At 41.1% G+C, this 27,562-nt stretch overlaps 3 protein-coding genes across 4 annotated transcripts; all 3 read left to right on the forward strand.

The window, feature by feature from the left end:
• The first annotated feature begins 6,288 nt into the window (after positions 1-6,288).
• LOC102799598 (uncharacterized) lies at positions 6,289-8,388 on the forward strand. The gene is made up of 4 exons (XM_006792370.2): positions 6,289-6,344; positions 7,041-7,223; positions 7,304-7,588; positions 7,962-8,388. The coding sequence occupies exons 1-4, from the start codon at positions 6,296-6,298 to the stop codon at positions 8,090-8,092; spliced, it is 648 nt and encodes a 215-aa protein (XP_006792433.1). The 5' UTR covers positions 6,289-6,295; the 3' UTR covers positions 8,093-8,388.
• A 7,216-nt stretch (positions 8,389-15,604) lies between these two features.
• Positions 15,605-20,301, forward strand: LOC148097690 (uncharacterized). The gene is made up of 4 exons (XM_087831749.1): positions 15,605-15,673; positions 17,472-17,771; positions 17,856-18,140; positions 20,063-20,301. Exons 1-4 carry the CDS (start codon positions 15,625-15,627, stop codon positions 20,170-20,172), a joined length of 744 nt encoding a protein of 247 aa, XP_087687875.1. The 5' UTR covers positions 15,605-15,624; the 3' UTR covers positions 20,173-20,301.
• Positions 20,302-23,103: 2,802 nt separating this feature from the next.
• Positions 23,104-27,550, forward strand: LOC148097691 (CD48 antigen-like). Of its 2 annotated transcripts, none has more exons than XM_087831827.1 (4): positions 23,104-23,152; positions 25,806-26,102; positions 26,191-26,475; positions 27,420-27,550. In XM_087831827.1, exons 1-4 carry the CDS (start codon positions 23,104-23,106, stop codon positions 27,548-27,550), a joined length of 762 nt encoding a protein of 253 aa, XP_087687953.1. The 2 variants fall into 2 exon arrangements, with proteins under 2 accessions (XP_087687953.1, XP_087687954.1); XM_087831828.1 differs by having other exon boundaries at positions 26,191-26,460.
• Positions 27,551-27,562: the final 12 nt, after the last annotated feature.

The following is a 27,562-nucleotide window of genomic DNA, read 5'->3' on the forward strand; positions in this document are numbered from 1 at the left end:
CGTTTGGTGGCTGATAGGCCACCTCGGGAAACGCCCCCACATCACAGGTGCCTACAATTGTCCGCTTAATACACAGTGGAAAAAAAATACTACACAACACCAAACACGCACTATAAATATGGGGATAAAATCATGCAATAAAAATATCAATAAAAACATGCAATATCCCTATTACAATAAAAACATGCAAATAAAATCGACACTAAACAAAATATAAAAACACAATTTTCCACTGTGTGACATCCCCCCACATTTTACCTGTGACAGTCCCTGTCACACTAGTCAAGCGTCTGTCCAGGAGAGTGGCTCGCCAACATTTGAACCTGCTGGATACTGTGGCTTTGCCATTCCCTTCTGTACACATAACACATAAAACATCAGCAATAATCTGCTACCAATCAATCAGTTCTTTCGAATGCATCCTAGAAACATTACAGCATAGAGGTGAGATGCAGTCTAGTTACCACATCCAGGTAACCTGCTTTTCTTCAATTTCGTGACCACATAGCATAGCTAACGTATGGGATTATCAGACTATTGGCTCCTCTCAGCTGGGCACTGCTGGGATCCTTCCAGGCATAACCTGGTCTTCGTGCCTCTCCTAAGCACTACTGCATAGCAGCAACCCACAATCCCACAGCCAGCAACTCTTGAAGCTCAACTCCTCTGATATCCCTGTGGTTGAACACTACTCATGACTCCTCACGTGGCAACAAAGTCTTTCCTGTTCACCCTTTGCTCACAATCCTCAGTGTGAGTAGCTGATTTAAACACTTGGCTTTGCATTCTATCATCTATATCTGTACCCCAGGTGCTGAACACTGCTCCCCAAACTTGTATCCTGTCGACAACGCCAAAATTATGTAGCCGCTAAGCTGGTGGACCTAAATCTTAACCACCACGTCCGTATATATAGAAGCGGAAAAGGGAGTGAGTGGGTCAGCGCTCGGAGAACAGAAGCTGAGCCAGCTTTAAACACACCATTTATTTTCAGGGTAAAACACAGTCAGAACCCCCAAATACAGGCTAAAATTCGCGCTACACAATAAACATAATGTTCGCAACCCGCTAAAAGCCCTGCCGGCAGGAATAACTATACACTAAAAACCAAAAAAAAATAAATAAATGTTTTTTTGTATAATAAAAACTTCCCCCCAGAGTCCTATATTCCCTCTTATCCAGCCACACACATGCGGGCAAATGTTCCTTAGATGGAGAAGAGACAGGAGAGGAACTTCTCTTCCGGGATGGTAAAACTCGCCAGCAGCCGACCAGGGAGGAGGCTCCTATCTTCGCCTGACGGTACGCGGCCGCACAGTCCAGCCACTCTCCGCACCTGCACACGGCTTCCCTCGCAGCCCCGCCCTGAGACAACAGACACGGGCCAGCAACGTTGTCGGCGCAGCCGCTGTTATCCTCCCCCGGCAAAGCTACGCTTAGCGCCCAACAGTGGGAAAGCGATACTCACAAATGCAGGCAGAGGCGTCCCCCTGCCCTACTGTGGGTTTCACGCGTTGCCTCCCACTGTTGCTATTTTGTCCGTCTGGACTGGATCGCCGGGTTATGCTGGCCGATCGTCGGCTATCTCGTGCCGTCCCACAGGCAGGCCGGTCTTTCTTTGCAGGTGCTGGGCTACACATGTTTTGTTTCCTGCTCCTCGTGTGTCTCTCCTCTCTCCTCTTTGTGCTCACCATCTCCCTTAAGTCCGTTTGGTGGCTGATAGGCCACCTCGGGAAACGCCCCCACATCACAGGTGCCTACAATTGTCCGCTTAATACACAGTGGAAAAAAAATACTACACAACACCAAACACGCACTATAAATATGGGGATAAAATCATGCAATAAAAATATCAATAAAAACATGCAATATCCCTATTACAATAAAAACATGCAAATAAAATCGACACTAAACAAAATATAAAAACACAATTTTCCACTGTGTGACACCAGCAATAAAGCTGTGGTTTTCAGTTATAGTTCTGTCTCAGAGTCCTGCACTTGGATCCCCATCTCCACCTGCCCGCACACAGAGCCCTGACAGAACGACGCGACCAGTAATGGATCCAGCATATGGTATCGGCGACCCGCAGTTTCCACCTTCCTCAAGGAGAGGGAGAGGCAGGGGGCTAGGTGTGCCTGGGAGCACGAGTCACCCTTCCAAACTGCGATGGCTACCGCCGTTCCATCAGCTGTTCTGTCAGGGATGCGAGGGGCCAAGCGCTCTCCCTCGACGGCAGTAGCTCCTCAGTTTTCTGGTCTCACTCCACCGCTGCTCTCAGAATTCAGGCCCTGCAGGAGGGGCAAGCAGCGGCAAAAGGATTATGTGGTGGAAGACACTGGGCACTCCACTGCAATCCTTTGCTTTGTTTTTGGGACTTCCACGTTCGGAGCTACACAAACTTCCCGCCTCTTCGTCCCAGCCCGGCCAACCGAAAGACTTTCGGCCCGGTCTGCAGGAGGATTTGCAGTCTGGCTTACCTCCCTCTTCCCAGAGTGAGCGACGCTCACGCAGCCGTCGCTCCGCTTCCTCTGGACAGTCAGCAGTGGTGAGCAACAAAGACTGTCTTTCTCATGCTCCTCCTGAACTCATGAATGTAACAAACAATAAATCCACCCCTAAGAGTCTGAAGACTACCTGCCATGCAAGTGACTCTAAATCTACTAACTTAAAGGTAGTTGAGTCTGTGTTTGTTAACCCTGTGAACCCCTGCTCTGAGGATTTAAAAACCTGTTTTCATTCTGCACAATCTGAACCCAGTGTTAAAATGACTAAGACTACTCTACTCAAATCTGGGGGGAGAAATGTTCGAACTGCTGTGAAATTTCCGGAGGCTTCAAGTTCTGTTTTCAAGTCAGCTGAAAGGGAGGTGGTTAATGTTTCTAAGCCAGCCTTTCAGCCATGTGCTTTTCAGCAGGGGCACAGGCAGTTGGTAGGGACAGAAATTGCAGGCTGTAACTTAGGCTCTCTGAAGGAAGAGGCTGTCTGTTCCCCAAGGACATTTAAGGACTCAAGTTGCACCTCTCTACAATCTATTAAAACTGTGGCTCTTCCCAGGGACTGTTCTGTGTCCCAGTTGAATGTTTCTGAGGTTGCCCACTCTGCTAAGGCTATATGCCCAGACCCAGTTGGCAATATTGGGGATCTTGAGACCGTTCCTGAGCTTCTCTCTCCTCCTGTTTCTGCTCCTAGGGTAGCTCGGGTCCAGCGTTCCCCTCCACCCGTTTCAGTTCCTTGGGTGGGAGGGGTTGGTGTTCAGCTGGTGCCGGCACCCATTCCTGTGTCAGCTGGAGGCTCAGGTGAGCCCTTCCAGCAGTTTTTCTCGTGTTCAGAAGGCTCAGGAGGATTAGCTCAGTCACCATCACTACAACCTTTATGGCAGCCGCCCATAGCTCAGTGTCCAGTGTTTCCTGCTCAGCAGCCGCCTGTAGCCCAATGACCAACTCCAGCACCACCACTTTCATCTCAAGTTCAGTCACCCATAGCTCAGTCTTCACCCCCGCTATCCGTAGCTCAGGTGCTACCACAATCAGATTTTCTGCAAGCTTTGTTACAGTCCATAACCCAGTCAGTAGCTCAGTTAGTGGAGGAATCATTAGCGTTATCATCTGCTCAGTCAGCCACTCATCTTCACCCTCAGCCAGGGGTCCCTATTGCCTCTGGTCCTGTATCTACTCCAGCTGGAGGGCCCGAGGAGCCCGTCCAGCACATCCTCACATCTGCTGATGGTCCGGGGAAGCCTGTTCAGTCGTCACCTGCTGAATAATCCCCTGCGACTTCTACATCACCTCGCCGCCGTTGCTGTCCGCACGGCCAGCCCCCTGAACTTTTCATGGACTCTTGAGCTCTAGTTTCATTTAGTTTTTGGTGTGCTTTCCTGCGTTTTTGGACTCTTGTGCTCCTTGTTTTTTGTTCTGGTTTCTCCCTCCTGTTGCCCATTCCCTCATTACTACCCTGTGTATTTAAGCCCTGTGTTTTCCTGTGCTCGGTGTCGCGTCTTACCCTCAGATCCTGCCTGTGTGTTCCAGTTAGTGTTTTCATGTTTGGTTTCTGTTTTGTTGGTGCCAGCAATAAAGCTGTGGTTTTCAGTTATATTTCCATCTCAGAGTCCTGCACTTGGATCCACATCTCCACCTGCCCGCACACAGAGCCCTGACACAATGGTTAGAAAAACAATCAGAAAACATGAGGGATAAAATGCCAGTGGCCTGTAAAACTATTGCTGTTTTGTTAGTTCTATCATTTCTGCCTCTCTAGTGCACCTGCAGTTAATTTAATTAACACTAAAGCAACCATTAACATGATTTTTGAAATTTTAGAAACAGGACTGAAAAAAATGAATAAATGCTGGTTGATGCTTGTTGAACCTGATAGCTGTTTTCTGAGATTTTATGTAGGAAGCAAATGCAAAAGAAGTATTTCAGATTCCAGAGAGCACGTTTTAGATGTTTCTTCAGTGTGAGGGGGGTCAACTAATAACTACAAAGTTCTAAACCCAAAAGGAATGCAGCTAGTGAACACGTCCATCTTAAACTAATTTAAAATCATCAAAAACAAACCTATCGATCTCTGATATCTCAGAAGTTATTCTGCTTCAATCACTTTCCTCTTTGTATTATTTTGAATGTTTAAGAAATAGTCAAAATATAAAGAAATAGTTCCACCACCAATTTAACAAGCGTTATGTTCATTTAACATTTAAAGTAACCTAAGAATGGGGAAAGAGTACAGAAATATATACCTCAAATGAGAATTGGTTATCTTTCCAAATGCAGCAAGCTGATAAAGTTTGGGTGAATTAAAAAGTAACCAAATATATAAAAACATGTAAAAGAATATTCAATATAATATGCTGCCAATTTTTTGTAGTGTCCTAAAAATGTCTCATTGAAATTCAGATACAAAACTGTTTTGTCAAAGTGTTTTAGTAGCTACTGACAGAATTGAAGCAGTGAAACAAGGCATTGACGGGAAGTTCATAAATAACACAGCTGTGAGACGGGCCTGGTCCTGTGTCTCTCTGGAAACACTTCATAGTTTCACTTCTTGATTGTAGAAAGCTTGAGACTCAACATCATTTTTCTTTTTGATTAAATGATGAATGATAAATGAGTAAATGTTAACACTTATAGAAATAATTGGTGCTTCTTTTTTTGTCAGTTCAGTTTTTCTCAAACTGAACATTAAGGCAAAACTCACAAACATGGAAAGAGCAAACCTTCATTGTATCTTATTCTATGACTGGAAACACATATATACTAAAACTGGGTTATTACGTACTATCTGTATATTGAACTACAATCGTATAAAGAATCTTTTAAGAAAGAATAATTTTGCTTTTGTTGAAAGACGGTCATATGTTTTGACATTATTTTGTGAGAAAATTATGGAAAAAACACATCTATTTGAGTGTGTTACGAGGTTCGGGGGTGCAAACTGAAGTATGGCAAAAGCAAGCTTGTCTGCTGTTCTGCTAATTTTATTTCTTTCTTGTTCTCGATCTGTGAAAAGATGCCACTTCCTTTTACTTGTGTTACATTTCTGTTTTTTCGTGCAAGTATTTTTGCTTAACATGTAAAATGTAAAGGGTGTTACATCCTAAAAATCTTAAAGAAGTCACTGTAAATGAAGCTATTTAAAAGTGAATGCAATCTTACATCACCTGTGAGGACTAAACTTCAATAGTATATGTTAAAAAGCAGATAGTCTGAAACAATTTCAACCGTCATGTTTATATCTTTTTCATTTCTATAGTTCATGGGGAAAATTAAAATGCTGAGCAATAACAGTAAGACATTTTCATTCTGTTGAATTCTAAATGTTTTACTAATAGTTAACTAAGAATAAAGTATAATGTCTACATCATATGTTTGGCCCTTCAGATAAAATGGGGACCTGTTCCTTTTAACTGTGACAAAGGAAACTTTGTGGCTAAACCTGTGAGTGGATCTGGGAGATGTTTTTGTTTGTTTTTGGTTTTTTACTCATTACAAGATGTGCCTGATATCTTTGATTGTGATTTTCAACAAAAAATGCCTCAAATGTTGAAGCTTTAATTAATGCATTGTTTGTGCATTAAAGCAAAATGTTAATTCATATGCATTCTTTAATGGGGTTTCAGGTAAGTTAATACACAAAATCAAGCAATAAAACAGGGTTTGTGCTTACTTTTGCCCTATAAGACTGCAGCCAGTAGTTGTGAAAAAAGAAAAAAAGTGAGACAGTTATAACACTGTCATGCTTTCATTCGTTCACAGTTCCACATTTTGGAGTCAAAGAAGTTAGAGATTCAACCATGTCTTTTGCTGTGATGGTGGCACTGCTGTTCTGTTCTGAGACACTCGGTAGGAAACTTTCTAATTAAATGTAAATATCATGTGAGATTTATGACTTGATCATTTAATACAGACTTGGAGCAGAACTGAGTATATATACATATGGTTAACCTATATGAATGTGCAATTTGATCAAAGTAGTATGGAAGAAGATATATTGTTTTTAAAATTGTTTACTTCATTGTTTGAAGTCTAAAAGTAGATTTGTCAAGATACACGATGTTGACTAAAATCTGATTTAATAACTCAGGTTGTAAATCTAACATGAAATTTCACTCAAGTACTGCATGTGGGCCATAAACACTGACAAGATCTATTCAATAACTATGGTAAATGGTAAATGGCCTGTATTTGTATAGCACTTTTACTAGTCCCCTCTAGGGACCCCAAAGCGCTTTACACACCCAGTCATCCACCCATTCACACACACATTCACACACTGATGGAGGCAAGCGACAGTTGCCTCCATCTACATTAAACTAGTCAGTACATTTACCAAATTTGTTATAAATGGAGTCTTAAATAAAGAAATTTAAAAGCAATGTGTTGTTTTCCTAAACTACATGACAATGAAGATGGAAGTTCTTAAAATACTGTTAAATTCTGTTTGTATGAATTCTGAAGTTAAGAAATTTTAGAAGATTCATTGACTATAAACCTATTGTGTTTGATTTGTTTGGTACTGTCACATTTAATGTTTTAAAGGGTCACATCCTGTGTTTGGAGAGGAGGATGTTGTGGAATCTGACTTTGATATTAGTAACCGGACTGAATTAGACTTAACGGAAGCGAAAGACTGGAGTGCAGTCGATTTTTCTGATTATGGTTCCGAGTATGAATTCGGCATGGAAGGAGACATTCCCGAGGAAGCGGATGAATTATTTTATTGTAGGTATGTTAACAATCAAAACCAGTGCTGGGCTGCTGCTATATTACTAAAACTTTGGATGTCGTATATCTGCCTCCAGATCCATTGTCTCCAGTTAACCTGATAGTGGACTCCATGTTCAACAGCTCATACTCCTGTAACCTTACTGTGACCTGCAGTACATATAACTTTAACATCAACAGCACTTTTAAATGTAATAACAAAACTTGCCATCAAGAGGGAGGAGAACAAAGAGAGACCTGGTGGTGGTCCGTTTCTCTTCATGTCTACATGTCAGATGGATCCATCATATGTAACTACAGCAATGAAGTAAACTGGACCAAGGATATGATAGAGATTGGACATTTTTGTCCTCGAAATGTTGGTAAGTCAGATAAGCAGATTTTTTTTTTTCTGATAACATTTTCCAGCCTGGAAATTCACTGTAAGCCTAAAAACATTTGGATAACATGCAAACATGCATTATGTTATTGTCTGCATGTGTGAAAAACAAACAAAAGAACCAGTAAGTAATTAATCAATATCATTATAACTGAATATTTAGTGAATGGTAACCTGTTTTTTTGGTACAGCTTTAGTACTTTCAACATATGTTGTTTTATTACAGGCTCTAAAACACATACATCAAAAATTACATTGTGAATCAAATGGTATCCACATCCAGTGAGAGGTATTACTGGTTTTATCCTTTCCCAATGTGCGGTAAAGGCAAAGTCTGGTTTTGCTCTGTGTTTCAGGTTCTGAGAGTTTCTCTGACGGTGTCTCCTTCTGTATGGTGAAGACAGTCGTGTTCTCTGTTGGTCTGATCATCATGGTCTTTGCTGTCATCACTGTTCACCTCATAGAGAAATTTCAGATGCAAAACTAGAGAAAAAAAGGGATGCACATCTACCCATAAAACTGTTCATGTACCTTTACATGAACCCCACAGGGGATGTATGATTAGCTGTCAATGAAGTCCACCAAATGCTTAGTTTATAAATAGAACTGCTTTTTGCTGATGTTAAAATGCTTTTTAGGAGTTAATCTTAGGAAAACAGTGATTGGGAGGCTAAGCAGGTTTTTGACTTTTGAATGTTTGGTATATATCAATCTTGATTCTAAACATTTGGTGTGCAGCACCTTAATTTTGTTGTATTTGTACAATGGCAATAAAGCGTTATTCTATTCTATTTGATTCTATTCTATTCTATTCTATTCTATTCTATTCTATTCTATTCTATTCTAGTCTGGTCTAGTCTATGTGTTTCTTTGATATCACCAGCAGAGGGCAGTGGACGACCTGTGTTTTTCTATTATTTTAATGTTTGTTGATCTTGTGGGACCAGCACCCCAATACAGGAAGGCTGGATCGGCCCTGTGTTTAAAAAATCTTAATCTCTGATCCTAAGGGTCTTACTCAGTAAGCAATGGTGTTATCACAGTGAAAACTGTGATAAATGTGATATTAATGTGGATGGATTTCTTTCATTCTTTCATTTCATTTCTTCTGCACAAATTTACAAAATTATTAATAATGATTAAAATTATATTTCACTGATATTCTATTATGTGACTTCTATTCTCTCCAGGGTGCTGTGACGTTTGTGTTTGTACAGAAGAGAAAGGATGTACTTCTTGATTTGAAGGAAGATGAAATTCCAAAAATATTTGTTTATTTTTAAGTGGACATTTAAGGTTGACAATAATTTAATAACATTTTCACTTGGTAGAGACCCAACAGTCACTGATGATTACTTTGGAAGGGTTGAGTTTTCTGTGAGAAATCACTCTGTGAAACTGAAGAATCTTCAAGAGGCAGACAGTGGAGTTTATACTGCACAAGTGATAGGGCCTCAAGATAAAGTAATATTAACTGAATACAACATCACGGTTCAGGGTAAGTATTGCAACTTGTTGCACATTGATGGAGAGTAACCACTGATGCGTATTTTCCTTTAACGGGAGTGACAAACTGCGCTACCCGTGACACTGCGGTACCCGTGAAACCATGCTGCCCATGAAAACGCTCTACCCGTGAAACCGTGATACCCGTTAAGCTGCGCTGCCAACTAAACCACGCAGGCAGCACTGCATGACGGGCAGTGTGACCGGTGTGATGGCAGCGCATTTCTAATCTGTGTGACTGATGTGATGTCATACAATTTTCGCAGACAGCATCAAGGTGCGACTGGTGTGACAGGTGTAACGGCAGCGCGGTGTGAACTGGGTCACTGGTGTGAACGGTGTGAACACATGGTCAGCTCCATTGACTGTAGAAAACATGGACGACGCGACCCCGCCTCCTACCATTGTGCAAAAAATGAAGCCAAAATACCCCGCTTGTGGAAGCTGCCATCTTGCAAATTTGAAGACAGAGTCTGCGCAGTAGTGACTTTAGGTGGAGCGACTGTGTAACGCTCCCGCCCACACGCCCCCTACACTTTTTATGTAGCCCGGCTGCTTGAGTTTTTTTGCTGGTTTACTGCGACTGACAACTCGTTTAATTAAGGTAAATACAACCATGTCACTGTTATAAAAAAGACACACAGCTTATCATCTTATAGTTCTAAAATTGCTCTGTTGGATGACACAACAGTGGTTGGTGACGGTTACAAGGAGGATCTCAGTGCCTTTAAACTTTATTGCTAAGAGAACCATCTCACCCTCAATATCACAAAAACAGAAGAGATGATCGTGGACTTCTAGAGGTGTTGTAAAGCACATACCCCGATGTGCCGTGGAAAGGGAGAACAGCTTCCGTTTCCTAGCTGTACATCTGGCAGAGGATCTGACATGGTCAGTTCACACGAACAACATACCCCTTCATAGACAGTGCAGTTTAACGGGAGTGACAAACCGCGCTACCCATGACACTGTGGTACCCGTGAAACCATGCTGCCCATGAAACCAGGCTTCCCGGGAAACCGCGCTACCCGGTAAACCGCGCTACCCGATAAACCGCGCTACCCGGTAAACCGCGCTACCCGATAAACCGCGCTACCCGGTAAACCGCGCTACCTGTGAAACCGCGCTGCCCGTGAAAACACACTACCCGTGAAACTGTGATACCCGTTAAACCGCGCTGCCAGTTAAAACGCGCAGGCAGCACGGTGTGACAGGTGTGACGGGCAGTGTGACAGGTGTGACGGCAGCGCGTTTCTAATCTGTGTGACTGATGTGACGTCATATAACCTTCACAGACAGCAGCAAGGTGCAAGTGGTGTGACGGGTATGACGGCAGCGCAGTGTGAACTGGGCGTATACTGAACTCTCTCCTGTCCTCACTCTACACCTACGCCTGCACGGCCACTAGAATCTACAATTTCATTCTCAAGTTTGCGGATGACACAGCAACGGTGAGTGACAGTTTACAAGGAGGATGTCAGTGCCTTTTTACTCCAGTGCTAAGACTACAACTCACCCTCAATATTAAAAAACCAGAAGAAATGATCGTGGACTTCTGGAGGTGTAGGAGAGCACATACCCCAATCACCATCAACGGCACTGCTGTGTAAAGAGGGAACAGCTTCCGTTTCCTAGGTTTACATCTGGCGCAGGATCTCACATGGTAAGTTCACACAAACAGCATACACCTTCATAGACAGCACAGTGTTACGTCACGCATCGCAGTATGACGGGTATGACCGCAGCGCAGTGTGACCGGTGTGACAGCAGCGCGGTGTGACCGGTGTGACCAGTGTGACGTCATGCAGCCTTCGCAGAGGGCAGTGCGTTGTTACGTCATACAACCATCGCAGACGGCAGGTCGGTGTAGCGTCAGGGGTGTATACTGCGCTCTCTCCTGTCCTCACTCTACACCTACGACTGCACGGCCACTAGTATCTCTGATTTCATTGTCAAGTTTGCGGACCATACAACAATGGTGGGTCTTATCACCAAAGGTTAATCCCGGATCTGACTGGTGTGACAGCAGCGCGGTTTGACCGGTGTAGTGTCATGCACCCTTCGCAGACGGTAGCTTGGTGTTACGTCAGGGGTGGATACTGAACTCTCATGTACTCACTCTACACCTACGACTGCACGGCCACTAATATCTCCTAATTCATTGTGAAGTTTGCGGATGACACAACAGTGGTTGGTGACGGTTACAAGGAGGATCTCAGTGCCTTTAAACTTTATTGCTAAGAGAACCATCTCACCCTCAATATCACAAAAACAGAAGAGATGATCGTGGACTTCTAGAGGTGTTGTAAAGCACATATCCCGATGTGCTGTGGAAAGAGAGAACAGCTTCCGTTTCCTAGCTGTACATCTGGCAGAGGATCTGACATGGTCAGTTCACACGAACAACATACCCCTTCATAGACAGTGCAGTTTCACGACAGTGACAAACCGCGCTACCGGTGACACTGCGGTAACCGCGGAACCATGCTGCCCACGAAACTGTGCAGCCCGTGAAAACATGCTCATACATCTTACAGTATCAAAGGGAGTAGGGCCACTGTCAGTCATCTTTAAGAAAAAAGATTTTATTTGTCATGTCGATGGGAAGCTTCCCAGCCTGGAAGTTATCCAAACTTTGGAGACTTCACTAGATCTACCTGAGACCTCTGGGGTTATGCTACACGTAAAAGAGAGAGCTTATACTACAGTGAAAGCCCCAAACTGAGCAGCAATGAGACTTCCAAGAGTGAGGAAAACCCCACCGGCTGATGTGACTGTCCAACACCTACTTGAAAAAGGTGTTACCTTTGCTATGGGAACTAAGACAGGAAGGTAGCAACTGTTTGCCCCTCCTGTCATATGCCAACATGCCTCGAGCGAAGCACGAGTCAAAGTTGTATGTTGTATGTAGATTGTGAACACAAGCACTAGAAAATTGTTTTCCTCAAAAAGTGTCTGTTCTCCCTTAAACCGCGCTGCCAGTCAAACCGCGCAGGCAGCACGGTGTGATGGGTGTGACGCACAGTGTGTCGGGTGTGACGGCAGGGTGTTTCTAATCTGTATGACCGATGTGACGTCATGCAACCTTCGCAGACAGCAGCACCTTGTTATGTCACGCTGAGTGGTATGACGAGTGTGACGGCAGTGCGGTGTGACCGGTGCGAAGTCATTCAGCCTTATCAGACGGCAGTGCGGTGTTACGTCAGGGGTGTACCATCTCACCCTCAATGTCACAAAAACAGAAGAGATGATAGTGGACTTCTAGAGGTGTAGTAAAGCATAACCCCGAACACCATCAATGGCGCTGCTGTGGAAAGATTGAACAGCTTCCGTTTCCTAGCTGTACATCTGGCGGAGGATCTCACATGGTCAGTTCACACGAACAACATACCCCTTCATAGACAGCACAGTTTGACGGGAGTGACAAACCGCGCTACCCATGACACTGTGGTACCCGTGAAACCATGCTGCCCATGAAACCGTGCTTCCCATTAAACCGCGCTGCCCGTGAAACCGCGCTACCCGGGAAACCGCGCTACCCGGTAAACCGCGCTACCCGGTAAACCGCGCTACCCGATAAACCGCGCTACCCGGTAAACCGCGCTACCCGATAAACCGCGCTACCCGTGAAACCGCGCTGCCCGTGAAAACACGCTACCTGTAAAACCGCGCTGCCTATGAAAACACACTACCCGTGAAACTGTGATACCCGTTAAACCGCGCTGCCAGTTAAAACGCGCAGGCAGCACGGTGTGACAGGTGTGACGGGCAGTGTGACAGGTGTGACGGCAGCGCGTTTCTAATCTGTGTGACTGATGTGACGTCATATAACCTTCACAGACAGCAGCAAGGTGCAAGTGGTGTGACGGGTATGACGGCAGCGCAGTGTGAACTGGGCGTATACTGAACTCTCTCCTGTCCTCACTCTACACCTACGCCTGCACGGCCACTAGAATCTACAATTTTATTCTCAAGTTTGCGGATGACACAGCAACGGTGAGTGACAGTTTACAAGGAGGATGTCAGTGCCTTTTTACTCCAGTGCTAAGACTACAACTCACCCTCAATATTAAAAAACCAGAAGAAATGATCGTGGACTTCTGGAGGTGTAGGAGAGCACATACCCCAATCACCATCAACGGCACTGCTGTGTAAAGAGGGAACAGCTTCCGTTTCCTAGGTTTACATCTGGCGCAGGATCTCACATGTTAGGTTCACACAAACAGCATACACCTTCATAGACAGCACAGTGTTACGTCACGCATCGCAGTATGACGGGTATGACCGCAGCGAGGTGTGACCTGTGTATCCGATGTCACTGGTGTGACGTTGCGCAGCCTTTGCAGATGGCAGCGCGGTGTTACGTGAGGGGTGTATATTGAGCTCTCTCCTGTCCTCACTCTACACCTACGACTGCATGTCCACTGGTATCTCTTATTTCATTGTGAAGGAGGATCTCAGTGCCTTTAAACTTTATTGCTAAGAGAACCATCTCACCCTCAATGTCACAAAAACAGAAGAGATGATAGTGGACTTCTAGAGGTGTTGTAAAGTACATACCCTGATCACCATCAATGGCGCTGCTGTGGAAAGAGTGAACAGCTTCTGTTTCCTAGCTGTACATCTGGCGGAGGATCTCACATGGTCAGTTCACACGAACAACATACCCCTTCATAGACAGCACAGTTTAAACACCTCCTCCCCCCACAGATCCAGTGTCACCGGTCGACCTGACCGTCAATTCTGTGTCGAGCAGCTCAGACTTGTGTAACCTCATGATGACCTGCAGCACAAAGCACGCTTACATTAGCAGCATTTTTACATGTGACACCACAACCTGCTATCAGGAAGGAGGAGAGCAATCAGAGGTTACAACGTCAGGTGCTTCTCTCCATGTTTGCTTGTCAAATCTATCAGTCATCTGTGACCATAGCAACCAGGTCAGCTGGACCAGAGACATGAAGAACATTGAACATCTTTGTGCACTACTTGCCGGTAAGACTGAAAGAGAAAATGTTGATGATGATCATTTTGATTTTTTTCTTAAGATAACACTTCTTTCATTTAAAGAAATTAATTATTGACGTGACCTTCTCACACCAAGAGTGAAATAAAACTTCACAGAAAGAGAATTAATATTTTTCTGGATGCTATTTTATTGTTTTTGACTACTAGTTCAAGAGTAAAACAAGCAAATTAAGTTATTTGTATACCTGCTTTGTACATTGTTGGTCTATAACATTTAGACAAACAATCACTACTAGTCAAGTTCTGTTAAAATAATTCATTTTTCTTTACATCAGATTGACTCAGAGTTTAATCTTTTTTTAACTTTAAGGCCTTTTGATTATTTTTGTTTGTTTGTTTTACATTTTCTTTGTCTTGCAGGTTCTGGGAGTCTCGCTGATGGTATCTCCATCTGTTTGGTAAAAACGGTTGTTTTCTCTGTGGGTCAATAAAGAAATTTGTCATAAAAGTGCTGAACAATAATTAGGTAAGCTTTATTGAGCCACGTGGGGAAATACCTCTCTGCATTTAACCCATTCACTCAGTGAAGCAGTGGGCTGCCATTGGGCGCAGTACCTTGCTCAGGGGTACTTCAAGGTGGCCGTTCAGGGGAATCAAACCCCTGACCTTCTGATCACAGGGCTAACACTTTACCTAGTGAGCTATCCCTGCCCTCCAACAAGGAATAACAAATAAAGACTCACTTTGTAAAGAAAATTGTGTTTTTTAAGTTTTTTCTTAAATACAAGTTTCTTCGCTCTTGGATCGGCTGGAGTGGGTTTCTGATTTGTTTTCCACAATGCAGGACTAACATCTCTGAACCCTGAACTTTCTTCTGTAACCAGAAGAGGGCAGCGAGTGACTTGTGATGTGGGCTGCAGGGAGATCATACGTTTAGAAATTTTATTTTCAGCTGTTAATATATAAACATTTCTCATTCATTTTGGTTGGGGGGATTTTTGGAATGTTCGTAACTACTGTACAGGATAAATCCAGCAAGATCTGAATCCAGAATTTTACATTATCAATGAAAAACCCACAGTCATCTGATATTTCATGAAGTCAATTCCTGCAGCCTAAATGCATTCAGATCATTATATTACCTCTTCTGCTTTGATCGGCTTGATTGGACTCTGTCTTTAAAACTCCTGTAAACTCATCATGACTTGCAGTGCACGGGACTCGCACCTTAGCTCACTAACTCTCACACATGACCCCAAAAATCTGCAGGAAGAAATCAATAAAAGTTTGTTCGTGCAGGCTGATACTGTCAGACTGAGTCATGGCTTCTGTTTTGTCGTCTCTTTCTGCTCAAAGGTAGTGTTACTGTGAAACGATGGCTATCTGAGAGCTAAAACTAGCACAGCTCACAGATAGTTCACTTTTGCACTGTTGGTCTGTATAGAGGAAGAATGCAGTTGTGAGAAGGGGCTGACCCTGTTCTGCTGTCAGTGGTGTAAAACACTTCCACGTTGTTGCATTTCAGAGAAACCTCGAGACTCTAGAATGTTTTTCTTTGTGATTCTTGTGTTGCTGTCCTGCACTGAGGCTGAAGGTAGGAAAAAATGTCTAAATATGAGCACACATATAGTAGCAGTATATAACAACTGCTTCTTTAATTCAACAGGGACATAACTGACAAAGATGAAAAGGGCAAATGTTTTCTTTTATAATAGAGTTCACTACAAAACGTATCTTTCATTTTATTGCAGAAGGTAAAAGACTTGATTAATGTCTCTAACTACATTAGTCAAGAGTTTAATGAGAGCTGTGTCTTTGACAGGCTGAATAAGCTCTGACAAGTTAGTCAATCTAAAAATAGTCACTTCCTCTTTCTTGCAGTGACTCAGTTTCCTGGTTCTGAAAGAAAATAAAACCAACACACATCCGAAGCACATCCAATGAGCTTATGTTCCTTGGTAAACCAGTGTGTCCTAACAGGCCAATTTTGTTTTTGGTGGGAGGGGAGGAAAAAAACACTGTGGAAGAAATGTCATTGTGTCTCAGATAATCTTTTTCAAAATAGTTCTCTGTCCTGGGTGAAGATGTGCTTTGAATTAATAAAAGAGAAGTAGCATAGCTGAGGAGCAACTGCTAACAACTTTTCATATTTTGACCTCTTAAAAACACTGTGAACTGTGTGAAATCTTACCCTGTTATAAAAGAGGTATTAGAGCTGTTTAATAATTCATTTTAAAGCAACAAATTCCCCATTATTTTCCAATCATGATAAAAAAAAAAAACACTATAAAAATAATAAAAACAAATGAGGTGTGAGTAGAAGACTTTACGTCTTACGTGTCTCTTTAGGTCTTTATAGGGTCTGAAAATGTGCTTGCACTTCATGGAACGGACTTACATCTGCCATCTGTTGTAGTAGTGAAATATAAACTTAATTGACTACCCAAAACAGTTATTATCAAGATGCAATAGTGTTTGACAGTGGTGAAGGATAGGAGGAGTTACAGACTAGAAACAGACAGTTTGGGTCTGAAAGGCTAACGTTAAGGCTTTCAAATGTTGTATAACTTTATCTCAGTCTTCTTTTCATTTTTCATGGTTGATTCCTTCATTGATGATTTTTGGTTAAATTTGGTAACAACACTTACAACATCAACACTAATAAAAACAACAGTTACCCACTATAATAGTTTTATCTCACTGAGCACTAAATCAGAGAATCAGAAAGTTGAAAGGTGCGGGTGGACAAAAAAATGACAAATATGCTTTATAAGTGTGTGGGAGACCAAGAATGCAACTTTCAAAGTAATCCTGACTATGTCCTGACATTTGGTTGACGTATAAACTAGAATGAAAGATTGCTGGAACTCTTTCGCAGCTGTTAATTTAGACTAGATTGGTGTCATATATTTGCTCATATCTCAAGATATGAGAGGTGGGCTGTCCGAAGTGAGATGGAAGCTGTATCTCATAACAAGTTCAGGTTTTCCCCAACAGCTTTATCTGAAATATAAAACTGATTATTGTTTGGTGGGTGCAACAAACGCAAGCAGTTAGCTGTGACTAAAGAATATTGAAAATAATCAAACAATAGGGAGGAGCAGCAGGTGGTGTCAGGCAAGGTTGACCAAAAAAGATGGTCTCTATCGTCCAATCATGTCTCCCTCTGTGTGAGTAGGTTGCCAGCACCTGACCAAAGTGCTTTGTGAGGTGTGCAGAGCAGCAGAAGGCAGATGAAAAGCTGAGGTGAAAAAAAATAACAAAAAAACGAAACCTTCACAACACTGCAACGCCGTGTGTCAGGTCCTTTTTGTGTTGCATTTGTGTTTGATTTAACATAATTGTAGCTGGATGTTCATGACTGATATTTTTTGTTTTTCCTTTTCTTTTAGGTCTCCATCACGTGTTTGTGCTGCATGGAAACGACTTACACTTGGATATAGAGAAAACTGTTAAACTTGACGAACAGACAGATTTGTTCTGGAGATTTAATTCCAGTAACAATATAGCTAAATGTGTTTTTAATAACAATCCAGTAGTGTTTAACAAATATGCAGGAAGGGCTGAGCTGTTTAGACCAAATTACTCTTTGAAATTAAAGAATGTTCAACACAGTGACAGTGGAGATTATACTGCAGTTGTGGTTTGGGGACGAGACCAAAGGGTAGCTGAATACAAGGTCATAGTTCAAGGTAGGTTTTGTTTTTCATTATTATTTTGAAGTGTTAACGTGCCATAGACGTGTTTTAAATACTTTCACACCCATTGTTCCCCAGATTCAGTGACTCCTGCCAAGCTGACAGTGGAGTCTGTGTCCAGGAGCTCAGACTCCTGTAACCTGACTGTGACCTGCAGCACAGTGGACTTTAACATCAGCAGTAGTTTCAGATGTGATGGTAAAATCTGCTCTCATGCAGGAGAAAAGGATTTGAAGGCCACAAAAATTCTTTCTTCTTTAAGTGTTTACCTGCAGCAAGACACCATTTTCTGTAATCACAGCAACCAAGTGAGCTGGAATCAAACCATGAAGGTGCTCAAATCTTACTGTGAAACAAAGACAGGTGAGAATAACGGTCATAATAATGAATGAAAAACTGAAATAACCAGATTTTTAAAGGACTTGCTGTGTAATGTTTGCATGTTGTCCCCATGTCTAATTACATATCTTTGGATTATGATAGAAAGCATCCACAATCCAGTCCAAATACTTGAATTGTCACCTCATTGTTCTGACACACAACACCAAACTATCCACAACACAGCACTCTAACTACACAAGACAGCATACTACACGCTCCAAACACGCTAAACGTCACAAATCTCGCTCTATCTCTATCTTCTGCTCTCTCTCTCTCTCTCTCTCCATCACTCCTAAAACTTCCTCCTCTTCCTAAACAACCAAATGTCATGTTGCCATAGCATATTTTCATTGGTCAACATTGTACATTTTTCCACCAACACGAAAGGGCTGCTTTTAGGTTTTTTTATTTTTTGCTCATAAGCAGAGAGTGCTTGCTCGCGCTGTCCTTAGACAGTAAACGAGACGAAACTATTCAGGAAAAAACACGTGTATATATTGTTTATCATGACTCAGAAAGTGATTGCCGTCTGCGGAAGCGCGCAGCTGCTTAAAGCTGTAGCGCCAGATTACTTATGTAGTCAGCTACTTCCATGCAACTGATATTACATGCAGTAAGACGAACACAGCTTCAACCGTCTGTTTGTTGAAAAGTAGTAACGTGACCGCATTTTCTTGTTAGTAACGGTAACGGCGTTGTAACGATAGAAATAGTAATTAGTTAGATTACTTGTTACTGAAAAAAGTAACGCCATATAGTAACGCTGTTACTTCTAACGCCGTTATTCCCATCACTGTTTGTAAGTACAGCAACCAGGAACATTACCATAATGAACTTTAAATGAAACAACTCAGATGTCGTTGAAGTGCAGACTTTAAGCTTTAATTCAGTGGGTTGAACACAAGACTGTATAAAATGTGAGGAACTAAAAAATCTTTAGTTCCTCACAATGAATTCATTTGAGGAGCTCAAGATTAATCGGAAAAGTTGAATAACTGAAAATAAAATGTTAATTTCTAATACTTTGCTGGCAATGACACCATGAAGTCTTCAACTCATGGACATCACCAGATGCTGGGTTTTCTCCCTTTTTATGCTCTGCCAAGTCTTTACTACAGAGGCTTTCAGTTGCTGTTTGTTTGTGGGCCCTTCTTCTCTTTATTGCTGAGTTCATCAGTGCTTTCTTTCTTTCTCAGGATGTACCAAATTGTAGATTTTGCCACTCCTAATCTTAAAGCCGTTTCTCAAATGGGATTTTTCTGTTTCACGGCTTAAGGATGTTGTTTCACCTGCATGGAGAGCTCCTATGACTGCATGTTGTCTGTTCACAGCAAAATTTTCCAAACACAAGCACCACATCTTAGATCAATTTCAGGCCTTTTATCTGCTTAATTGATAATAACATACGAAGGAATTGCTCACACCTGCCCATGAAATGACCTTTGAGTCAATTGTCCAATTAAGTTTGGCCCCTTTAAAAAGACTGTGGGACACATTATGTCCATGTCCATTATATAACTGTAATTAGAATATGTTTCAATAAACATGTTAAAAAACAATTGTACAGTGTCCAAATATATATGGACCTAACTGTATATACACTTCAGTCCTCCCTGTGTCCTTTGTCATTGGTGTCACTTGCTGCACTCCATGTTGTTTGCTTTCAGGCCTGTGAGTTTCCTACTGATGCTTCCCATCTGAAGTTTTGGTTTCTTTTATTTTTGGAATCTAATTTAGTCACAATAATGGTTCGCTTTTTCCTCTGGAATGCTGAATACAGTTGGGATACATTCAGAAATAAATTACCTGTATTTCTGAAATGTAAAAGATTTCTTGAGTCAGACAAAAGAAACTGTACTTCCAATTTATTTAGTGTGTTTCATTATGTCTGCTCATGTCTGCAGGTATCTCCATCTGTGTGGTGAAGACAGTCGTGTTCTCTGTTGGTCTGATCATCATGGTGATTGCTGTCATCAGTGTCCACATTATGGAGAAGATTAAGAAGCAAAAATAAAGAAGAGGCTTTCCACTTACACATATAACTTATATGGTTTTAGAAAATGTTGAGGTTATACATACAGGTGGTAGATAACTACACAGGTTAACACATTTTGGGTGTTTGCAAACATTAAAAATTCTCAAATATCACACAAGGAATCTGTATCACTTTGTAAATAAAATGCTTGTTGCTCATGTTAATAATATTACAGAAGATTTCATCTTGAAAACAAAACTTTTTTGTGGTCTGACCCCTGAACTGAAGAAATTGTCAAATTAGATGATATAGGTTAAAATTTTCCATTTTACTTACTTCATAACTTAGCTTTCTAATGTGGCAACACAAGAGTAATAAAATAGTTTTAATGCTTTGCCCGTGACACTCACTATTCCCCCCATTTTTTTGGGCAGCCAAAAGTTGTCAACAACACCACCTTGGGAATGTCACCCAAGGAAATGAGCATCGGTAAGGTGCACTAAGATGAGGTGAGAGACATGATTCCACAATTCAAAAGTTTAAGCTTATTTTTAGGAAAGGGGGAAAAAAACATTTTGAAAACTACACATCCAGCCACAAAGGAAAGGGGAGTTCAGGACTGAGGCTTACCAGCAGCTTAGAATGGTCAACGTGAGAGGGAGAGGGATTCAACAAATAAAAATAAACGGATCAACTCAGGCACTTGTGCACATGCATTTGATTGTGAGGGAACCCAGCACCACACACAGACACACAAAAGACCCTTCATTGCATTCAGGTCTCAGCCTGGATGCAAAAGGAATAAAATCAGCAGAATTATACACAAAAAGGAAAAGAATACCTTAAAAATTACATGAACAAATCCTTTGACCCAACAACAATCCTTAATTTAAAAGTTAAGAGTTTAGTTTAGAGTTTAGAAAGTTAACCACTCCTCAAACAGGTACACACACACACACACACACACACACACACACACACACACACACACACACACACACACACACACACACACACACACACTAAAATTATTAAGGCCACATTTAAGCCTGAGTAGTGTCCAAATAAAAGCTACATGCAGCTGAACCAAATAATATCACTGAACCAAACACACAAACTAAAGCAACACAAAAAAACCCACTAAAATTGGGGGTTGGATACAGGTGCAGATCATCTCTATACTGGGTCCATCGGTCCATGACCATTTCTGGACATCTATATGACGTCCAAACTAGGTCCACAATTTGAATATCCAGCCATGACAACATTTGGACTGGGTAATTTTTTATGGACGTCATGTGGGCGTCTATGACAGCTGCAGGAAATTTACATGATTAGTAAGTATAATATTTTTTTTACAAATACCAACATTGTTTATGAATATCAATGTTGTTATCAGCATAATACATATGAATACAGATTATTTTAAAAACAATTCCTTTTTAGCCTGTTGAGTTATTATTCACAAAGTGATTCTCAGTATTTTCCTGTTTTTTTTTCACTGGTTTATTCATTTCAATAAATCAATTAATTTGTTTGTAAACAGCTCAAACCTATCATTTGTTAAAATTTGTTAAAATAATAAAGACACTGAAACCCAGCATTTCTGCCTCAGATCTAGCCTGCAGCTGCTCACTTTTGTTTTAGCTCAAGAGTCCGCACCATCTTGGGAATGCCTGCTGATCACTCTGCATTCCTTCACACATAGTTTTTACTACCTAGTCTCATTTAAGAAGGTGCCATGCTCTTCATGATCATTTTTCAACTTAAATAAAACTTAATAAAGCTCCAGAAAAAAATAACTCATGGCCTGTAGAAAACATGTTTTCAAACCTCTGGAAACTGGGATTACAAAACCTATAGAAGCAGTATAAAAACTAGTAGTAGATTGTGTTGTTAAGTAGTACTAATTTCACAACGCAACACAAACAGGAGATGCCACAAGAAAGAGGCTTCTATGTACACAAACAAGTTGGATTAGGCAGACAGACATCCACAGCTCCTATGCAATGGGCAGAACATATATACCACATTAGGGGGCCTGTACATGTCCAGCCTAACAGGCAGCGAGCAGCAAAAGATGTCAGGAAATGCAACCATCAGTGAACAAAAAAAGGCAGGTGACAGAGCCTCCTTATATACAGCAACAGTACGTTGAAGTAAACCTGTTATCATATTGTAGAGTCTTTTTAAAGATATATTTATATTATCTGCATATTGAACAGTCATTAAAATATTTAGAAGGTTACTCCATCAAACAAGGAAACATGTCAAATTTGATCTTCATGGTATTTCCTGTTATCAGTGTCGACCTCATAGTGAAGTCTACCGAGCAAAGAAAAACAGTTTGTTGTCAAACAATTTTTCAAGTAACTCACAATTTATGTAGAAAAAGATCAAGTTAAAATAGGCTGTGTTTTTTTTTTCTTGTGTGTTGATTTGTTTTGACCACTTGCAGCACATTTGCTTTCTGTAACCTGAAAGCAGTTTGAACGTGTAACCACATCTGTTTTGACAACTGCCGACAAATGTTTTCAGCAAATTCTTCTGTAGCAAGACTGTGCAGCTGTGAAACTGTGGTCAGCTCAGAGCTAAACTATAACACTTCATTTTCCAACTTTATGTAGCATTTATGTAACAAAACCACCAGAAAATGTGACGTTTGGTTTGACATAAAATTATTGTGGCTAACACTGGAAATTTAGCGAGCTAAATATTTAAGTTCAAGTGCTTAAATCCAAACATAACCAAATTTAATAAAATTCATTAACATTTTTAACATGACAGATTTTAAATTTGAAACATTGCTTTGAAAGGAAATTGGACTTGAAAAGTTTATGTGTTTACTTTTACACTGCTAGTCTGTATCAAGGATAAACAGCTGTAAAAAGGGGCTTCCTGTGTAGGTCTGTCATAGGTATAAACCACTTCCCTGGTGTTGCATGTGTTTAGAAGGCTCAAGAGTCTGCAATGATTTTCTTTGTGATACTTGCACTGCTGTCCTGCACCGAGACAAGAGGTAGGAGAATAATAGCCAGTTGTGAATGAAAATACCAAGGTCAACTGCTTTATTTTCATCAAACAGATCATAACAGGCCAAAGGTACAAAACGCTAGTTTTTAATAGTACTTTTTATTCTTTATTCTTTAAATAGACACAATCTTAATATATGTGTTATTTTGTTAGAACAAAATGCAGCGCGTCTACTTGCATGAATTTCCACTGATGTTTGTGTTAATTGTACTAAAGCAGGACAACTAATGAAAATACTGCCCATTCTGTTTGATTACATATTAAAGTAGCACTTTAAAATAAGGTCACATTAGTAACCATTAGTAAGGTGTTAGCAATTAGGTAATCGTATATCATTACTAAGCCATTTATAAATACAGATATATTATTATGACTGTGATTATAACTATGGTTATGATTGTTACTGGCAGTGATGTAGTAGCAGTCATAGTTGAGCATACATTGTCTGTATTTCTGTATCTATATCTGTATGGAATAATGATATACAATATAAAGGATGAATTAAGCACTTACTAATAACTTACTAGTACCTCACTAATGCTTAATGCAGTGGCATTATTATAAAGTGTTACAAAACACGTATGATAAACTAAAGTTGTTATCATGAAGTCTGTCTTTTTTTACCATGCATCTCTCATGCATTTTACCAACTGACATTTTTTGTCTCTGTGAAACAGACACAATATTTTTTGAAAAGAACAATCTGGAAGAAAGTTCCCAGTATTTCTGATGTTTTCAGTTTTTTATCCTTTCCTGGAGAATGATCCATCCATCCATTTTCTTCCGCTTATCCGGGGCCAGGTCGCGGGGGCAGCAGCCCAAGCAGAGAAGCCCAGACCTCCCTCTCCCAAGCCACCTCCTCTAGCTTACCCGGGGGAACACCAAGGCGTTCCCAGGCTAGCCGCTGGAGTATATCTCTCCAGTGTGTCCTGGGTCTGCCCCGGGGCCTCCCGGTGGGACATGCCCGGAGGAGGCGCCCAGGGGGCATCCTTGTCAGATGCCCGAACACCCTCAACTGGGTCCTTTTGATGTGGAGGAGAAGTGACTCTACTCTGAGCCCCTCCTGAATGGCCGAACTTCTCACCCTATCTCTAAGAGAGAGGTTGGCCACCCTTCGGAGGAAACCCAGTTCCGCCGATTGTATTCGTGATCTCGTTCTTTCGGTCACTACCCACAGCTCATGACCATAGGTAAGGGTAGGGGTGTAGCTCGACCAGTAAACTGAGCTTTGCTTTTACGCTCAGCTCTCTCTTCACCACAACAGACCGGTACAGCGTCCACATCACTGCAGCCGCTGCACCAATCCGTCTGTCGATCTCCCGCTCCCATCACTCGTGAACAAGACCCTGAGATACTTAAACTCCTCCATTTGGGGCAGGGTCTCGTCCCAGACCCGGAGTGGGCACTCCACCCTTTTCAGGGCAGCCCTGGCCGAGCCCATCACCCACCAGGAACGAGTCCGACTTATTGCAGGCTAAGTGGACCAAGCTCTTGCAACTGTTGTATAAGGACTGAATGGCCAGTAGCAAAGGGCCAGACACCCCATACTCCCGGAGCACCTGTGCACGTGTGCCCAGGGTTGCCGACCCCTGTTCTAGATATTTTAATACTTACTTGTACTTGGAGAAGAATTGTTCCAACATGTCTCCAAGCACAGTGTGGAAAATATGTTAAAGAAATCTTAAATAACAGTACAGGTCAGCTGAGGGTGAACTCTTTTTCTGACAGCTGAGGCTGTGACCTGCAGTATGGTGAACTGGAAGCAGTACTATTGGATATTAGTTTAGCATTTGGCAATATTTTTATGTAAGCATGGGCACCTTTTTTTTTATTTGTTTGTTTATCAAAGACAAAGCAAATGGTATTAACTAAGTGATATTCCACCAAAGACATCCAAAATGATTTTAATTGGTTAGATGTTTCTGTCAAATTATAATTGATTCAATTCTGTAAATTTCTACTTTGTTATAAAAACTGTTTGAATTAATAATTAACTTACTGTCTGTGAAGGTTCTTAGTCATCCAGGTCATCATAGTATAAGGAGCTTAGAAAGAAAAGCGTCTGGACTTCTTTAAGTTGCTTGAAGATGTTTCACTTCTCATCCGAGAAGTTTCTTCAGTTCACACGAGCCAAGGTGGGAAAACGGATGTAGGTCACAATCAGGCAAGGTTTCAGGTGAGCTCATTGTAAAACCTAGCCTCACCTATCATGCAATTTCCTGAGGTGAAATGACCCATGTACACTGTACAGCATACACTACATTGTTAAGTTTGTCTGAGGAATGCCCAGACCTCTCCACCATTTCACCCTAGAACTCAAGAAGATGAACTGAAGAAGTCCAGACACTTTTCTTTCCAAGCTCCTTAGACAATTAGCTTACTGCTAAAAAAAATAATTGCTGATCAATTCCCAACAAGCTGATTCTGTTCTTCTGCGTTTTGAGTGAAAGATGTTCAGAATCGACTTTCTGGGATGTTTTTAAAGGGTGATTGATTGATTGATGTATGTATTGATGTATCAAGACATTTTTTTTCAATCAACTTGCGATTATAACAAAAACACATGCAACCAACAGAAACAGTAAACATGGATGTACTTTAGTATGATATTATTATAATTATTATCTGTCTTTATTTAGGGCCTGAACATGTGTTCGTGGAGCATGGAAAAGACTTACTTCTGGATATAAAAGGCTCTGTTGCACTCACCGAAGGGGCAGATTTTTTCTGGAGATTTAATATCATTCACATAGTAGCTAAAAATAATTATCTTAATTCAATAGTGTTTGGCACATATAAAGGCAGGGCTAAGATTTTTGTACAAAATAATTCTTTGCTGTTGAAGAATGTGCAACACAGTGACAGTGGAGATTATATTGCAATAGTAAGTGGGGAACAAAACCAAAGGGTAGCTGAATACAAGGTCATAGTCCAAGGTAGGTTTATATTTTTTATTATAACTGTTAAATACTCATGCAGCATAGACCAGCTGTAAATCTCTTTGTGCCTGTTGTTGCTCCTCAGATCCAGTTTCTACAGTTAACCTGACAGTGGACTCTGTGGACAGCAGTTCAAACTCCTGTAACCTCACTGTGACCTGCAGCACAGTGGATTCTCACATCAGCAGCAGGTTTAGATGTGACACCCAAAACTGCTCTCATGTAGAAAATGGTAGCTTGAAAGCCAAGCCCCGTTCTTCCACTCTCATTATTTATTTGCAGCAAGACTTCATTATCTGTAATCACAGCAACCAAGTGAGCTGGAAACACAAGACAGAAAAGATAACATCTTACTGCAAGACACTTTCAGGTAAGAATAAAAGACAATCTCACAAAGGGTAGCTGAATACAAGGTCATAGTCCAAGGTGCATGTTGAGTATTATATAAGCACAGAACCACAACAAGCGGTGCAAAATTAATCATATGAAATCTTTTGTCTGCTTCTATTTATCTGAAATAGAATTTCAGTTAAACTGTCAAAACCAATGTTAAAGACCTGGGCAGATAATGTTGATAATTAATTACAGTTCATTCATAAATTTCTTCCCATTAGTAGTGCCGCTTTTTCAAATGGAAAATACCCATTCATTTTTGGAAGAAGTATTTGCATAATATTTTTATCATGCATTGTATTCGATGTAGTGTTTTAACATGCTCTCCACCACAGATATACCACCAAATTTGTCAGTAGCTTCCTAGTGATAAAAAAAGAAAGAAACTGAGATATTAAATTAACATCAGCACCACTTTTAAATGTGACACTGACACTCAGACCTGCTGAGAATCAGCCAAGAAAGTCACAGCCTCTGGTGCTTGATTTCAATTTATAGGTTGGAATTAAACTTAAAGAGTGGGAGAAATTCTTTTCTTTAAATAAAAATTTAGTGTTTCCAATTAAATATGTTCACAAACTTAAAAAAATACAAATAAGTACATGTGGAACATTGGCTCATAAAAATAATAACATAAATCTTGAACCTTTTTGTTAGGCTTACAAGTAGTTTGTTGTTATGTTTGACATGATATTTAAAACTTAAAACATGGTATTGCATAAGGTCTTTTTGGAGCCTTTTATGCATGTACTTGCATGTATTTTGAATTAGAGTTCACTAAGTTACAAAGTAAAAAAAAATTGCTATTAAAGCTATTTAAATTCAAATTTAGACCTTAGTAGTTTTCTTTTGACCATCTTGTGCTTAATGTCACATTCTGGATCTGAATTTGTGGTGAAGTCATGGTTTTCTGTGTTGCAGGTTCAGAGAGTCCTTCTGATGGCATCTCCATCTGTCTGCTGAAGGCAGTCCTGTTCTCCATCGGTCTGATCATCATGGTGTTAGCTGTAATCAGTGTCTACCTCATAGCGAAGCATAAGAAGAAAAGATAAAAATGGACCAGA

This window comes from Neolamprologus brichardi, chromosome 18 (assembly GCF_056152115.1).
Source record: "Neolamprologus brichardi isolate AB-2024 chromosome 18, ASM5615211v1, whole genome shotgun sequence".
Lineage (NCBI taxonomy): Eukaryota > Metazoa > Chordata > Actinopteri > Cichliformes > Cichlidae > Neolamprologus > Neolamprologus brichardi.

Bases quoted from the DNA above. Each gene is read 5' to 3' on its own strand.
- LOC148097690 (XM_087831749.1), top strand. From the start codon at position 15,625: ATGTTTTTCTTTGTGATTCTTGTGTTGCTGTCCTGCACTGAGGCTGAA. The intron at 15,674-17,471 runs GTAGGAAAAAAT...CTTTTCTTTTAG, and splicing joins GTCCTGCACTGAGGCTGAAG to GTCTCCATCACGTGTTTGTG. The intron at 17,772-17,855 runs GTAGGTTTTGTT...ATTGTTCCCCAG, and splicing joins ATACAAGGTCATAGTTCAAG to ATTCAGTGACTCCTGCCAAG.
- LOC148097691 (XM_087831827.1), top strand. From the start codon at position 23,104: ATGATTTTCTTTGTGATACTTGCACTGCTGTCCTGCACCGAGACAAGA. The intron at 26,103-26,190 runs GTAGGTTTATAT...GTTGCTCCTCAG, and splicing joins ATACAAGGTCATAGTCCAAG to ATCCAGTTTCTACAGTTAAC. The intron at 26,476-27,419 runs GTAAGAATAAAA...TCTGTGTTGCAG, and splicing joins TTACTGCAAGACACTTTCAG to GTTCAGAGAGTCCTTCTGAT.
- LOC102799598 (XM_006792370.2), top strand. From the start codon at position 6,296: ATGTCTTTTGCTGTGATGGTGGCACTGCTGTTCTGTTCTGAGACACTC. The intron at 6,345-7,040 runs GTAGGAAACTTT...AATGTTTTAAAG, and splicing joins GTTCTGTTCTGAGACACTCG to GGTCACATCCTGTGTTTGGA. The intron at 7,224-7,303 runs GTAGGTATGTTA...ATCTGCCTCCAG, and splicing joins AGCGGATGAATTATTTTATT to ATCCATTGTCTCCAGTTAAC.